The 15,849-nt window shown below is 41.8% G+C and overlaps 2 protein-coding genes across 4 annotated transcripts in view; one reads left to right on the top strand and one right to left on the bottom strand.

The window, feature by feature from the left end:
- LOC134210888 (phospholipid scramblase 1) overlaps nt 1-15,849 on the bottom strand; it is a 93,572-nt gene that overhangs the window by 66,577 nt on the left and 11,146 nt on the right. The gene's annotated exons all lie outside the window — the stretch shown is intronic.
- Nucleotides 5,657-6,798, top strand: LOC134210890 (farnesol dehydrogenase-like). The gene is made up of 2 exons (XM_062687302.1): nt 5,657-6,413; nt 6,473-6,798. The coding sequence occupies exons 1-2, from the start codon at nt 5,850-5,852 to the stop codon at nt 6,659-6,661; spliced, it is 753 nt and encodes a 250-aa protein (XP_062543286.1). The 5' UTR covers nt 5,657-5,849; the 3' UTR covers nt 6,662-6,798.

Below are 15,849 nucleotides of genomic sequence, written 5' to 3'. Positions count from 1 at the left end.
TCGCCAGTCAAATAAGTCCAACGCAGATGTTCTAGGTTCACTAAATTGTCCGGGAGTTGAGTTCAATTGGTCTACCAGGTCAACTGCGCCTGATATCAAACCGACAGCGACCCAGCAGGTCCATATAGCTCCTTAGAGGTCATGCAAATGCATCATCAGTCAAATAAGTTCAATGCAGCTGTTCTAGGTTCTCCAAATTGTCCGGGAGTTGAGTTCAATTAGTCTACCTGGTCAACTACGCCTGATATCAAACCGACAGAAACCCAGCGTGTCCATATTAGTCCTAAGAGCCCAAGCGAATGCTTCACTATTCAAATAAGTGCAACGCAGATATTCTAGGTTCTCCAAATTGTCCGTTAGATGAGTTCAATTGGTCACCATGTCAACTACGGCTGATATCAAACCGACAGTGACCCAGCGTGTCCATATAACTCCTCAGAGCCCATGCAAACGCTTCATCATTCAAATAAGTACAACGCAGATGTTGTAGGTTTTCCATATTGTCCGGGAGTTGAGTTCAATTGATCTAACAGGTCAACTACGCCTGATATCGAACCGACAGCGACCCAGCGGGTCCGTATAGCTCCTAGGAGGTCATGTAAATGCATCATCAGTCAAATAAGTCCAACGCAGATGTTCTAGGTTCACCAAATTGTTCAATTGGTCTACCATGTCAACTACGCCTGATATCAAACCGACAACGACCCAGCGTGTCCATATAAGTCCTAAGAGCCCATGCGAACGCTTCATCATTCAAATAAGAATAACGCAGATGTTCCAGGCTCTCCAAATTGTTCAGGAGTTGAGTTCAATTGGTCTACCAGGTCAATTACGAATGGTGTCAAACCGATAGCAACCCAGCGTGTCCATATAAGTCCTTAGAGGTCATACAAATGCATCACCAGTCAAATAAGTCCAACGCAGATGTTGTAGGTTTTCCATATTGTCCGGGAGTTGAGTTCAATTGGTCTACCAGGTCAACTACGCCTGATATCAAACCGACAGTGACCCAGCGTGTCCATATAAATCCTAAGAGCACATGCGAACGCTTCATCATTCAAATAAGTACAATGCAGATGTTCTAGGTTCTTAAAATTGTTCGGGAGTTGAGTTCAATTGGTCTACCAGGTCAACTGCGCCTGATATCAATTGGTCTACCTGGTCACCTGATCTCAAACCGACAGAAACCCTGCGTATCCATATCAGTCCTAAGAGCCCATGCGAAAGCTTTACTATTCTAATAAGTACATCGCAGATGTTCTAGGTTCACCAAATTGTCCGGGAGTTGAGTTCAATTGGTATACCATGTCAACTGCGCCTGATCTCAAACCTAAAGAAACCCAGCGTGTCCATATCAGTCCTTAAAGCCCATGCGAATGCTTTACTATTCAAATAAGTACAACGCAGATGTTCTAGGTTCTCCAAATTGTCCAGGAGTTGAGTTCAATTGGTCTACCATGTCAACTACGCCCGATATCAAACCGACAGTGAACCAGCGTGTCCATATAAATCCTAAGAGCCCATGCGAACGCTTCATCATTCAAATAAGTACAACGCAGATGTTCTAGGTTCTTAAAATTGTCCGGGAGTTGATTTCAATTGGTCTACCATGTCAACTACGCCTGATATCAAACCGACAGCGACCCAGCGTGTCTATATAGGTCCTTAGAGGTCATGCGAATGCATCACCAGTCAATTAAGCTCAACGCAGATGTTCTAGGTTCACCAAATGGCCCGGGAGTTGAGATACTAACCATGTCAACTGCGCCTGATCTCAAACCTACAGATACCCAGCGTGTCAATATCAGTCCTAAGAGGTCATGCGAATACTTCATCATTCAAATAAGTACAACGCAGATGTTCTTGGTTCTCCAAATCGTCCGGGAGTTGAGTTCAATTGGTCTACCATGTCAACTGCGCCTGGTATCAAATCGACAGCGACCCAGCGGGTCCATATAGTTCCTTGGTGGTCATGCAAATGCATCATCATTCAAATAAGTCCAACGCAGATGTTTTAGGTTCTCCAAATTGTCCGGGAGTTGAGTTCAATTGGTCTACCATGTTAACTACACCTGATATCAAACCGACAGCGACCCAGCGGGTATATATAGTTCCTTGGAGGTCATGCAAATGCATCACCAGTCAAATAAGTCCAGGTTTTCCATATTGCCCGGGAGTTGAGTTCAATTGGTCTACCAGGTCAACTACGCCTGATATCAAACCGACAGCAACTCATATCAGATCTTAGAGCCCATACGAATGCTTTACTATTCAAATAAGTATAACACAGATGTTCTAGATTATCCAAATTGTCCGGGAGTTGAGTTCAATTGGTCTACCATGTCACCTACGCCTGATATCAAACCGACACCAACCCATCGTGTCCATATAAGTCCTAAGAGCCCATGCGAATGCTCCATCATTCAAATATATCCAATTCAGATGTTCTAGGTTCTCCAAATTGTTCTGGAGTTGAGTTCAATTGGTCTACCAGGTCAACTACACCTGGTAAAAACAAAAAGCAACCCAACTTGCCCATGTCAGTTCATTGAACCTTAGTGAATGTTTCGATATTCAAATAAGTCCAAAGTAGATGGTGTAGATCCTCCAAATTGTTCTGGAATTAAGGTCAATTGATTTACCTCGTCAACCACACACAACCACACATCGGCTCATGGAGGTTTGACTGTAAAACATGTACGGATAATTTCCTAAACTTTTGTGAATGCTTCACTATTCAAATAACTTCATAATAAAAGTCCTTGGTTCTACAGATTGTTCAGGAGTTGAGATCAATTGGTCTGCCAGTTCGAGTATGTCTTATACAAAACCAAAAGCAACCAAGTACGTCCATAAAAATCCATATAAACGTAACGACTGATTGACTATTCAAATAGGTCAATTTCAGATTCTGGAAGTTAGATAATCTAGTCTACCTGCTTAATCAAAACTGGTCCTAATTCGAAAACAACCCATCATGTCCACATCTCAGAGCCTTGGCGAATGATTCACGCTTGGTACCAGACTAAGACGTGCTGGGATTTTTAAATTTATGTGGACTCGCTGGGTTGTTATAGGTTCGATATAAGGCGTAGCTTACTTGGGAGACTAATTGAATTCAACTCCCGGACAATTTGGAGAATTTAGAACATCTGCGTTGGCCTTATTTGATTGATGAAGCATTCGCATGGGCTCCAAGAACACGTGGGGTAGGTGTCGGTTTGATATCAGGTGTAGTTGTCCTGGTAGGCCAATTGAACTCAACTCTTGGACAGTTTGGAGAGCCTGGAACATCTGCGTTGGCCTTATTTGAATGATGAAGCATTCGCATGGGCTCCAAGGACACGTTGGGTCGCTGTCGGTTTGATATCAGGCGTAGTTGACATGGTAGACCAATTGAACTCAACTCCCGGATAATTTGGAGAACCTAGAACATCTGCGATATACTTATTTGAATAATGAAGCATTTGCATGGGCTCTTAGGACTTATAAGGACACGCTGGGTCGCTGTCGGTTTGATATCAGGCGTAGTTGACATGGTAGACCAATTGAACTCAACTCCCGGACAATTTGGAGAACCTAGAACATCTGTGTTGTACTTATTTGAATGATGAAGCATTCGCGTGAGCTTATAGGACTTACATGGACACACTGGGTCGCTGTCGGTTTGATATCAGGCGCAGTTGACATGGTACACCAATTGAAATCAACTCCCGGATAATTTGGAGAACCTAGAACATCTGATTTGGGCATATTTCAATAGTGAAGTATTCGCACGGGCTCTTAGTACGGATATGGACACGCTGAGTTGCTGTCGGTTTGATATTAGGCGTAGTTGACCTAGTAGACTAATTGACCCCAACTCCAGAACAATTTGGAGAACCTAGAACTTCTGAATTGGACTAATTTGAATGATGGAGCATTCGCATGGGCTCTTAGGACTTATATGGACACGCTGGGTTGCTATCGGTTTGATATCAGGCGTAGTTGACATGGTAGACCAATTGAACTCAACTCCCGGACCATTTGGAGTACCTAGAACATCTGTGTTGGACTTATTTGACTGTTGAAGCATTTGCATGACCTCTAAGGACCTATATGGACACGCTGGGTTGCTATCATTTGGATACTAGTCGTAATTGATCTGGTAGACCAATTGAACTCAACTCTAGGACAATTTGGAGAACCTAGAACATCTGCGTTGTACTTATTTCAGTGATGAAGCATCAGCATGGGCTCTTAAGACTTATATGGACACGCTGGATTACTATCGGTTTGGTATCAGGCGTAGTTGACATGGTAGACTAATTGAACTCAACTCCCGGACACTTTGGTGAACATAGAACATCTGCGTTATACTTATTTGACTGATGATGCATTTGCATGACCTCTAAGGACCTATATGGACACCCTGGGGCGCTGTCGGTTTGGTATCAGGCGTAGTTGACATGGTAGACCAATTGAACTCAACTCCCGGATAATTTGGAGAACCTAGAACATCTGAGCTGGACATATTTCAATGGTGAAACATTCGCACGGGCTCCAGGGACTTATATGGATTTGTTTGATCACTATAAGTTCATGCTTCAGGCACATAATATTTTTATTTATTGAGAGCAACTTCACCACAATATGCCAGATGTATTGGAGGCCTTAAAAAAGTTTTTGTTACATTATTTGCACAAATCTCATTCATATTGAATAGCTCTGTGCATACGGGCTGTTAAACAGACTATTAAATCTCCAAATATGACCAGTTTCATATATCACTGCCTAAAATTACGCTTTTGGGCCACCTAGTTTTCTCAACCATAAAAAGGAGGAGGGTCCGGAGGGGGAGGGTTTGTGCCCAAAAGTACAACTATTCCCCTTGATTTTAGTGAAAATTCCGAGTAAAAACCTCTAAAAACCTCAGAGATATATGGTTTTCAAAATTAAAAGTTCGTCCTGGGCATTTACGGGTTAAACGTTGTGTAATCTTCAAAGATACAGAAGTAGCCTGAAAGCTTCGTTAGTTCATTCATAGCGCCATTACGCTATACTGTTAGTGCTATAACAACAGCGAAAACGTTTTCATTGTGAATGCTACCCACCGTAATATGGGAAGTTGCTAACAAGCAACTCAGTTACATACATGAGCTCTTAACCGATAAGCTTTGTTGCTAATTCAGACAGAGCTGTTTTATGACTATATGAAAGATGCATAAACGATAAAAGATTAAATATATTCAGCACACTGACTAGCTGATAGATATTTGGATAATAGTCGAGTTGAAGTTTAAAGGATTATTTGCGGAGGCTTTTCTTTTATTCATCATTGGCTGCTTTTATTCAAATATTATACAGCCAAAGGCTAGAAATTGAAGCTTTTAGCACCTAAATTGTTAGTTGGGATGCGTCACCGTATTTGACCTTAAGATTAGAAACGACTCCTACACTCCCTATTCAGCATATTTCGTTCAACTGACATTACTACCTGATAAATCGCAATCTATTCTTTCTGTTGGGTACATTGGTTGACTAAAATAGTTTGAATTAAGAGCGCAATCGCCATTCCAAAAGCAAGGTCAGAATCAATTACGCCAATTTGAAAAAAGTTACTAGATTCTCAATAAGAAAGTTGTTGAGACAAACTTGCCAAAATCAGAATGAAGCCACCACACTCATTCAATAACGCTTTTCAATAGAGCTACTGAATTGATGCATACATTAATTTATCTTGTTAAATTTTATCATTGTGAGTGAGCTACTGCCTCTGATAACGGCGTTTGCTCCCACAGCAATCACATCGCAGACTAGATTTCGTAAATTTGTAATCTCTGATTCCAGTCTGCTGTACACCGTAGAGCATGGAACGCTGGCAGGGTAAAGTGGCTATCGTGACGGGTGCGAGCTCCGGCATTGGTGCTGCCACGGTTCAGGAGTTGACAAAGGCTGGATTGGTTACCATTGGACTGGCCAGAAGAGTGGAACAAGTCGAAGCGTTGAAGGCAAACCTCCCGGTGGAAGCGGTCGCTAGACTACATGCTTACAAATGTGACGTTTCCAAAGAGAAAGATATTTTAGAAGCATTTAAATTTGTTGAGAATACGTTCGGTGGCGTAGATGTGCTTGTGAACAATGCTGGTGTGTACCAAAAAGTTGGTCTGTTTGAAAATGGGAACACAGCTGCCTTGAGGCAATCGTTAGATGTGAATGTTTTAGGTCTGACATTATGCAGTAGAGAAGCATTTTTTTCAATGCAGAAAAGGGGCGTGGCAGGTCATATCATTCATATCAATAGTATTGAAGGGCACTATGTACCATGTTATCCTGGTGCCAACTTATACCCTGCAAGTAAATTTGCCGTAACAGCCATTACTGAGACTATGCGCAACGAATTGAGGAATTCCGGAACGAAAATAAAAGTAACAGTAAGTATATACAGCATTTTCATACACTGAAATTATTCGAAGATCCAATATATTTCTAGAGCATCAGCCCGGGGTTTGTTAGAACACCTATGGTGGATCTTTGCGATGTTTACGCTAATACCGAAACCAGCACGATGCCAATGCTACACCCAGAAGATATTGCTCATGGTATTCTATACGCATTGGGTACTCCACCACATGTTCAAGTGCATGAATTGATTATTAAACCGGTTGGGGAGCCCGTTTGAAGTGACATTAGAAATAAATTAATCCTTTTAATTAGAAATAATTTATTTACTTGATTTGGAACAAAAACAAAATGTAAACAAAATTACGAATATTAAATGCAATAGCAGAAAAGTAATAAATAGCACTCTTAAGAAGACAGCTCCTTATTAATTCATTGTATTAATTTATACTTATGATCGCTTTTCTGCCGTAATCTGAAAAAGTGACGTATACGCCATTTTCCAAAAATGGTGTTAACGAGTACTACTCATCAAGCTCTTTAACAGGAAAATGGAAAACATGCATGTTGTAAAATGGCTATCACGTCACTTTGCCAGATTACGGCAGTTTTGGAACCGTCGAAAACTTAATTTAGGCATATCAACATCACCTGTCATAAGACGAGTTTAAACAATCCCATTGAATTCCACCACTTTTGTATCTTGACAGATACGTATTTCGACCTCAACAGTAAGGCCGTCTTCAGTGTCTCGTACTTGACTCGACTTGAAGAACTGTTCACAGTGTGATAAAGTATATGTAGGTCAAACAAAAAGATCGTTAGATGTAAGGTTCAAAGAACATATTGCAGAAGTAAGTAAGGCTAAGAGGGAAACTGATAAGGGATTAAATTATGAGTTTAGGTCTAAGGTAGCTGAACATGTATATCAGGAAAATCATTCAATTACGACATCAAACATTAAAATTTTAAGAAATGTCTCTTCTCCGTGGAAACTTGATGTTGCTGAGAGCTTGGAAATCTACCGACAGGTACAAACGCGGTTGTTGAATAAAGATCAAGAAAATGGTAGCTCCTGGCTCTTCAAGTTTATACCTAAGCATTAAGCGCATCAAGCGAGTAGAAATAAGCACCGTAGTAAGATATGTACCTAGATAAATTATTATACCTACGCATAGTATAAATAGTGTAAGCTGCGATCATTTTCTTCAAGTCGAGTCAAGTACGAGACACTGAAGACGGCCTTACTGTTGAGGTCGAAATACGTATCTGTCAAGATACAATTAAGTGGTGGAATTCAATGGGATTGTTTAAACTCGTCTTATGACAGGTGAAAACATTCCACTAAAAAGCTCAACATAATTTTCTTATCATATCAACATGTTTTTTAGAAATGAAAAAATAATCTTTAAAAAAAAATGCAAAATCGGTAGTGCTGTCGAAAACAGTTCCTTTGCAAGATTTGGAAAAGGTTTGGGAGTACTACAAATCGTATAAGTTTTTCCTACAAATACAAATTTTGAGACGATGCTAATCTCGACGTTTCACAAAATTGTAAGACATTTCGCATTAAACAAATGTTGCATTGCGTTGTAACCTTGGGGCAACCTCATACCAGGAGAAACATCTACACATCATGAAACTATATAGGGTGGGTGTACCAATTGTCGCCATACATAAGAACAACTATTTTTTTTTAAATAAGTAAAAGGCATGTGGGTGGACTTTATATATCAAGCGAAAGGTTTTACTTCCTGCTCCTTAGAACAGCTGTAAAAACCACAATAAAATTTGTTATAATCATCAAAATTGATTAATCTATAATAGGAACGCATGCACCAGTTGTGGCACTATTCTTAATTTTGGTTCCTTATTTGGCAAATCCCATTGTTTTTTATGGGACTGGCCAAATAGGGACCACTAGTGCAAAGGACGTCAAAAATTAAGCAAAATCAATTTTTACAATTATGCTTTGCTTGTTTTGGAGGAGATCAAAGGTTTTATCGTATTGTGTGAATATGCGTTATCGATATAAACTTTGTTTTGCGGTGATTTGATTGGCCATTTGGCATATAAATCACTAGTGCGACAACTGGTGCTATAGCCACAACTGGAACATCTAGCCTAGGTACTGTTCGTACTTGATTGTTTGAAATTTTCCATCGAATTCAATCTAATCCAAAATCAATTCATCTGAACTTGAGACAAAAAAAATAAAGACTCTTTTTTTCCTTCAAAGGCCCTAATTTTTGCTTTTCTCGTACAACAAAATCAAACTTTTTGTAGAAGTCTGGGAGACCCATGATGTTATATACCAATTGACTCAGCTCGTCGAACTGAACAATTGTCTGTCTTCTGTTTTTCTTTCCTAGGCAATGGAGGGGGATCTGCTCAACAGACATCCTGGGTTGTCCAGGAAGTGCGGGGTTAGGGACCACCTCCAACAGCAAACGAGGGAGGCAGGACTACATACCCGACCCGCTAAACCGTTTCCATTGCCGCCAAGCCCATCCCTTCGATACAACCAGAAAGTAATGCTTCAAAGGGGGGCCAGTGCACAACGCACTCTCGAGGTTAGCTGCGTGTCCTTGCAGCATCGAACATCGTGACTCGCTTTTTTAGAACAACACCATGGTATCATGCCAGCGCATTGCCGGCTTTCCAGGTGGCCTTACCACGCCCTATGTCCTCGGAAAGTGGGAAGGGTCGACTTCGCGCCTGCTTCCCTCTGCACGACTGGTATCAAGACTGATGATGCCGTGTGTACCCCAAATTGACCTCTCTGCGATAGGGTCTATTCGCCAACACACAGAGGGACTTGCCGACGCGGTGCATACGCCTAGACGAGGACCCCTTTCCGTCCTCGGGCTCAAAACCCGCCCGGTTGACCGACGCCGCGAAAGCGACGATACCATGTTGTTCTTCGCGCGGCCACTTGTTCGATAAAAGGATCGAGTTCGACCACAGGGCATGACCACTGGTATGACCCATGAAGCCGACTCCGAACCCTTGGACCACCTCTTATTTGCGCTTGAACTAGCCATCCTTGAGTCCACGCGCCACCTTCTGTGTAGCTCCGACCCTAGTAGCACAGTTCTGGAAGATTTGGTTGCAACAACTCTTATATGACCAATTTGGTCGCATATGAGTCACAGCAACTCCTCTATAACAAGTGTGTTGCTCGGGGAGACGATTTTGGCGATAGCCGATAAAACGGCGTTCCAGCCAACTTCATCTTTACATTGTTTATTTTTGGAGATTTCGACTGGATTAGTTGCTAATTTTCAGGATTTTCGGCTTTCAGTCACATGAAAATGTTGATAATTTCAAATCATTGCCAACGTTTCGATCCGGGGGTTTGAATCTTCATCAGGGCTCGAGATTGATCAACCTGTCGATTGAAGTGTGGGTCACACGATGGACTGTCAGGAGGGTTGCACTAGCTTCATTTGTCTCAGCACCATAAACAAGATGGGTGGGTGGTGGTTCTTCACGGTGGTGGTTACATGCACTGTGATTTTGCAGCACGCTTAAACGCCGGGCACTTCAAACGCTCATGGGGTGCTTGCTGTTCACAGCTTTGCTGGAACAAACCAAACAATTGGGGTGGTTCGTGCAGCATTGTGCTTTATGTTCCTCCAATCCGCAGCGTCGGCAGAGATTGCTTCTGTCAGGGCCTTTGCAGTCCCATTGCTTGTGCCCCGGTTCCAAGCACTTGAAGCAAACTTCGGGTTGCTCGTATATGCCCACATGACACACCGACCATCCCACCTTGACGCTCCCTAACTTGACTACCTTGGAGGCGTCCGCTACAGATAGCCGAACCAATGCTACCTGCGTCCCTGCCGGACCTTTCCGTAGCCGAACGGCTGCGGTGGGCGTCTCCACTTCACACTGTCGCCGCAGTGCCATGACGAGCTCTTCGACTTCGGTCATCTCTTCCAGGTCTTTAACCCTTAGATTCACCTCTATAGATACATCTCGCCCATCCGGGTACGTCTTACTCGACGTACGTCGGCGCCGAGTTCACCGAGTTTGACGTTACTCCTCATCGCCTTCAAGACGTCCGAGTACTTAGCCTCGTCCGTTTTGATGACTAGGGCATCGCCCCTGGAGCGATTGGCGCCTACCCTAGACTTCTTGCTACCCTCATTCGCCTGGGCCTTCTTTTCGGCCCTTGAAGTCTTTGGTTTCCTCTTGTTCTTGACCAGGGTCCAGGAGCCGTCATCCCCCTCTATTTCCCTGGTCTGGTGCGGCTGAGAGCCTGCCGTAACCCCTTACCACCGTCTTTCCTGGGTGGACGGACCTTTCCAGGTCCTCTGGTTTTGGAGGTACCTGGCCGGGGTTTAGCTTCCCAGCCCCACTACCATTATTCGGGGTAGTAACCCTCCGAAGGTTAAGTGACCCACGCTGGCGCTGCGCACCGAGCTGCCACCTATGGCCTCTGGCCTCCAAGGCGGAGACCTGAACAACCCACCTCTTGCGAAGGGGTTGTCGCCTACACTACTACCACTAATTGAAGAATTGACTTGGTTTTCCATTTTGGTCCAACTACTGTGGAGGGTGCCCAGGTACCCCACAGGCTCCGTTAAAGGCCTAGCTCATTATTTCACCGCCCTGGCCATGCATTCCCTCGGCACGGGTCGCTTAACGCCTTGGGATTAGGGGTTAGGGACGATGGTCCCCTTGGTCGCACCCACTCACTCTAGCTGATGTCAGAAGGACAACAGTGCCCAGGCTGCACTACCAGCTAAGTACAAAACCCTTAGCTGGCGGTCGATTGTCATCGGAAGACCCATGAAAGCGTGAGATTGGAACTTGTGAGGACCAGAGCTGTGTAGGTCGCTCCTTCCCAGATGTCAACTCACCATTTCTGTCTTCTGTGTGTGTGTGTGTGTGCATATGTGTGTATGCATACGAAATCCGAAAAACATTAGCAAATTTTGACGTAGAACTACGTCTTTCAGTAAGATAGGGGGGTCATTCCAAAGTTTCGAATTCGGGATGGTTACGAAAAGAGGTCACAAAGTGTCTATTCAAAATCGATACCAGATTCCCGGTTTTTTTTTTCGGCTGGAAGAACTGATACTAAAATATCATAGTAGCGGATCCAAGCAATAAATCAGCCAATTTTTATGTTTTGTCACCAGTTTTGTCACACGCGGAACCGAAGGAATTTAATCTACAATAATTTCTTGTGAATTATAATTCTGAAACAGAGAATCTCCAAAGATGACCCAGCATATGGCTGCAAGTCACTTTAATAAAAACAATCAATTAATTAACTCAAGAAATTTCTATATTACTTCCGATAGAACCGAAAAAGTAGAAACATAATTTCTTCTTGAAGTTACTTAGATTTAGATTTCCCACTCAATTATTCAAGACAGGATTAAGAAGGAAGTAAGATTAGCAACCAACAAACATGTGTTTTAAATGAGTGTGCTGCCGCTTGGTGTTGCACTACCACATCTATAATTTTGCGGCAGACGCAAAGAGACAAACAGACACCGCTTTGAACCTCAATCTCAAATAATCTTCTAAAAATAACTCTTTAATTCCTTGCAATTGCTTCAGAATGTTATTGATGATGTTCTTTATCCCTCCCAGACTATTTTTTTTTGTTTCTACTGCTTAAAACACTTTCTTAAATCGATCTTAGCGTTAGAAATTTGTTTTCCAACATTGTTTATTCATGCCAATTTTTCACCACATTTAAAGTTTTAGAGTTTTCAACCAAAAATATTCTGGATCACAAAAAAATCTCAAGTTAATTAAAATTTTCTCAATTACCAAACATTCTTTCAGAACACCAGATTTTTTTTTATCTAAATGAATAAAAAAAATAGTTCGAAGCTGTTCAAGCTCACCCACATTCTGCTCATGAATCCTTCTTATTCCTCTTAGATTAATTTGTTTTTATTAAAAAAATCACCAGAAATTATTTATCATAATTTTATTTTTTTTATTATATTCATCAATAAGTTCCATTAGAAACCCTTGATAATGCATTGCTCTTCAAGTGCCTCGAGAAATTTCCTCATTAATTTCTAGCATGGAACATCCCAGGATGAAGATATTTCATTTTTTGGTGTGATTAGTGCTGTTCAATGAGCAGCTCGAAGTAGCTCGAAGTTGTTCCTGTCCCGTCCTGATCGTTCTTTTTTGTCAACAAATGGACATGAGAGGGATGAGAATAGCTTCGAGCTACTTCAAGGTGCTCATTGGACAGCATTATTCACTTGTGTATGAGTAATGGATTGGGCGTCCAAAATTTGACGACAAACAGCTAAAAGGAAATTCATAAAATAGATGTTAGAGCAATATAATCCACCTAATCAAGTCATAAAACATCGACATGAGCATAGATTTCAAATATGACTAAAAGGAATAGTAATGAATCGTGACAATAACAACTTCAGAAAACATCAAATACTCACTGAAAATCGGATTCAGTTCTATGTGATAAACTACTTCACTCATTTAAAACTTGTTCAGATTTCAGATAATTTAACAATTTGTAGAACGTACATAAATATTCAATGACTAATATTCAATCGAATATTGACAGTCCAGAGCCGACTATGAATGTGTCTGGAAGTGAGCTGACAAGGGAAGAGAAGTGGACGTCACCAAAAATTTTCGATTATTTTACACTCTGCTTTTAATACCATAGATTTCCAAAATTGGGGGGTCGTAAGATTTACACAGATCGCAACCCACCACTTTGGGAAATTATGTTTTATACATTTTGTGTCATTATTACCGAAAGATGATTTTTTTTTTGAGTGACTCACAAAACCAGAAAAAATATTTCCTAATAATAGTTATTTAAGACATTATAAGAAAAAAATAGTTCATAACTTTAGTAATATATGTTTATGATTTGATCGATCAATTTCCCGATTGGTTTCGTGATTTCCCGTCGGTTCCAATTCCCGGTTTTTACCCGCTTTTCTCGACTGGATGGACACCCTGAGGTCAGGAAGTAAGAGCCAATAACTCAGCCGTTTTTCAACGGATTCTGGAGATTTTGGTATGAATCGATCAGCTAACTCTCTAAGAATTCATACAATTATTGTAAACAATTGATTCAATGCATTTAACTATTGAAAATCCAATTTCGACAGGTAGTGTTTAAATTTTACTATTACAGTAAAGTGACCAGACGTCCCGGATTCAGCTCATTTGTCCCGCATTGCCAGGTGTCCCGGGAAACGTCCCGCATTCCATGATGAATCTGTGGAGTCTGGAACATCTGCAGAAAATAGGATGGGTATGGGATAGAATGTGCTCCATATGACAGCATTTGGCTCCAAAATAGAACGAACCAGTGAACAGTAGAGGACTTTGAGACACAATGTCTCATTGAACTTGTCAGAAATTTTAAGCATGAACCCCAATTATTGATTGGCTCTGGGGATGATGGAAGTCCGCTGTCCATGATAACACCAGATGCTGCACTACGATAAGACTACGTTCGGAAAGGTTACTGAAGATGATCTGCATGCTCTTACGGTGGATCGAATAATGATGTTGCATTTTGCTACACTTGAGCAAAACAAATTACGTGAACACCAATCTGTGAAGATACGCATCATATTTTGTAAATTGCCATATCATATGTGTAAAATAAGCCGAAATTGTCAAAATGTCAGAACAACGACTTCAACAGAATATGAAAACGAGATATCAAAATCAGGAACCATCTGAAACAGACTGAAGACTGCACGCAAAAAAATAGTTGACCCTAGTTGAACACTATTGAATATTATTGAATATCACGATCGGGCAATGGTGTGTTGCACCATATAAGCTTGGTTGGGTGATTCACTATACACCGTTTGCAAGAGCAGTAATGAAGGCAATTATTTATTATGTGTATCGCACTAAGGCGAAACCAAACGATTGAATCAAGAAAGGCATCTTCACCGCTACACTGAGGATACGTGTCGTAAGATTTTCATACGACCAAACTTATTTGTATTTGTTTTTTATTCATCGGACTGTGTTGTCTACATGAAATTCTTAAATCTAATGGTGGTCAAACAATAAAAACATTAAAGACGGCTCAGCAAGCGGCAGCGAAATCTGGATGTAGAGATGTTGAAATCAAATTCATCGGACACTTCGTTGAAGCGATGGATCATGGCGACAATGGAACTGTTTGCAGCATAGTTAGTAGCTTGTGGCTCCTCGTGTAGCAGCGCTCGCGCTCGAAGCGTCCGGACAGGTGCGTATAAACTGATCCTCGACAGCAACTCAGGAGCATCGTATTCAGATAATAAAAGCTTGGCAATGAAGACACACTGAGCCACATTCCTCCGCTTGGCTAGAGTATCCAACCCGAGTAGACGACAGCGATCAGCGTAAGCAGGCAAGTTCAACGGGTCATTCCATGGAAGGTGGCGCAAGGCATATCTGACAAATCTTCTTTGGACAGCTTCGAACCGGTCACTCCATACAGCCTGGTAGGGATTCCAAACAACAGATGCAAACTCTAGTATTGAGCGTACCAGAGAGCAGTACAGTGCTTTGAAACACAACGGATCTTGGAACTCATTGGAGATTTTAAACATGAACCCAAGCTGGCGATTGGCTCTATCGATGGTATTTGAGAAGTGGCGGCTATAGGTAAGCTTTACATCCAAAACAACTCCTAGGTCTTTAACATGATCAACCCGTTGAAGTTGAGAACCAGCAATACTGTAGTCAAACTGGATGAAATTAGTCGTTCGTCGGAAACTTATGACACAGCACTTCGGAATGCTCAGAACCATCATATTCCGAGTACACCAGTCATGGAAGATTTCGAGAAGGTTCTGTAGCTCATAGCAGTCAGTGAGGTCTCGGACAACTACATACATTTTAAGGTCATCGGCAAACAACAGCAGCATACCTCCACGTTGCAGAATAAGGGTTACATCGTTTATGAAAAGCGAGAATAGCAATGGTCCAAGGGTGCTACCTTGTGGAACTCCAGAAAGGTTCGAGAAACAGTCGGACGAATTGTTTCCAATACTGACCGACATTTGGCGTCCAACCAGATATGATCTGAGCCAAGTGCATAAAGCAAAAGAACAGCCCATTTTTTCTAGTTTTGCAAGCAGCAAGTCATGATTAACTTTGTCGAAGGCAGATTTTAGATCGGTGTAAACGGTATCTATTTGGAATTTTTTACACATGTTCTCCATGCAAAACGAAGTAAAACTGGTAAGATTCGTTTCCACAGAGCGGCCGGGAAAGAAACCATGCTGATAGGGGCTGATGTAATTTTTGCAGGAAGCGAACATTCTATCGTTCATCAGCGACTCGAACACTTTCGACTCCACTCCGAGTGATGTAATGCCACGGTAGTTTTTCACATCACGTTCGTCGCCTTTCTTGAAAACTGGGAACATAGTAGAGCATTTCCACTGCACAGGAAATTTACTCTGCTGGAGTGATAGGTTGAATAGTAGACAAAGT

Source organism: Armigeres subalbatus, chromosome 2, assembly GCF_024139115.2.
Source record: "Armigeres subalbatus isolate Guangzhou_Male chromosome 2, GZ_Asu_2, whole genome shotgun sequence".
In the NCBI taxonomy this organism is placed as follows: Eukaryota; Metazoa; Arthropoda; class Insecta; order Diptera; family Culicidae; genus Armigeres; species Armigeres subalbatus.
The sequence above is the reverse complement of the archived record's forward strand: the minus strand, read 5'-3'. Positions and strand labels throughout refer to the sequence as shown.

Coding starts and splice junctions, on each gene's coding strand:
- LOC134210890 (XM_062687302.1), top strand. CDS start 5,850: ATGGAACGCTGGCAGGGTAAAGTGGCTATCGTGACGGGTGCGAGCTCC. Junction 6,414..6,472: donor GAACGAAAATAAAAGTAACA/GTAAGTATATAC, acceptor ATATATTTCTAG/AGCATCAGCCCGGGGTTTGT.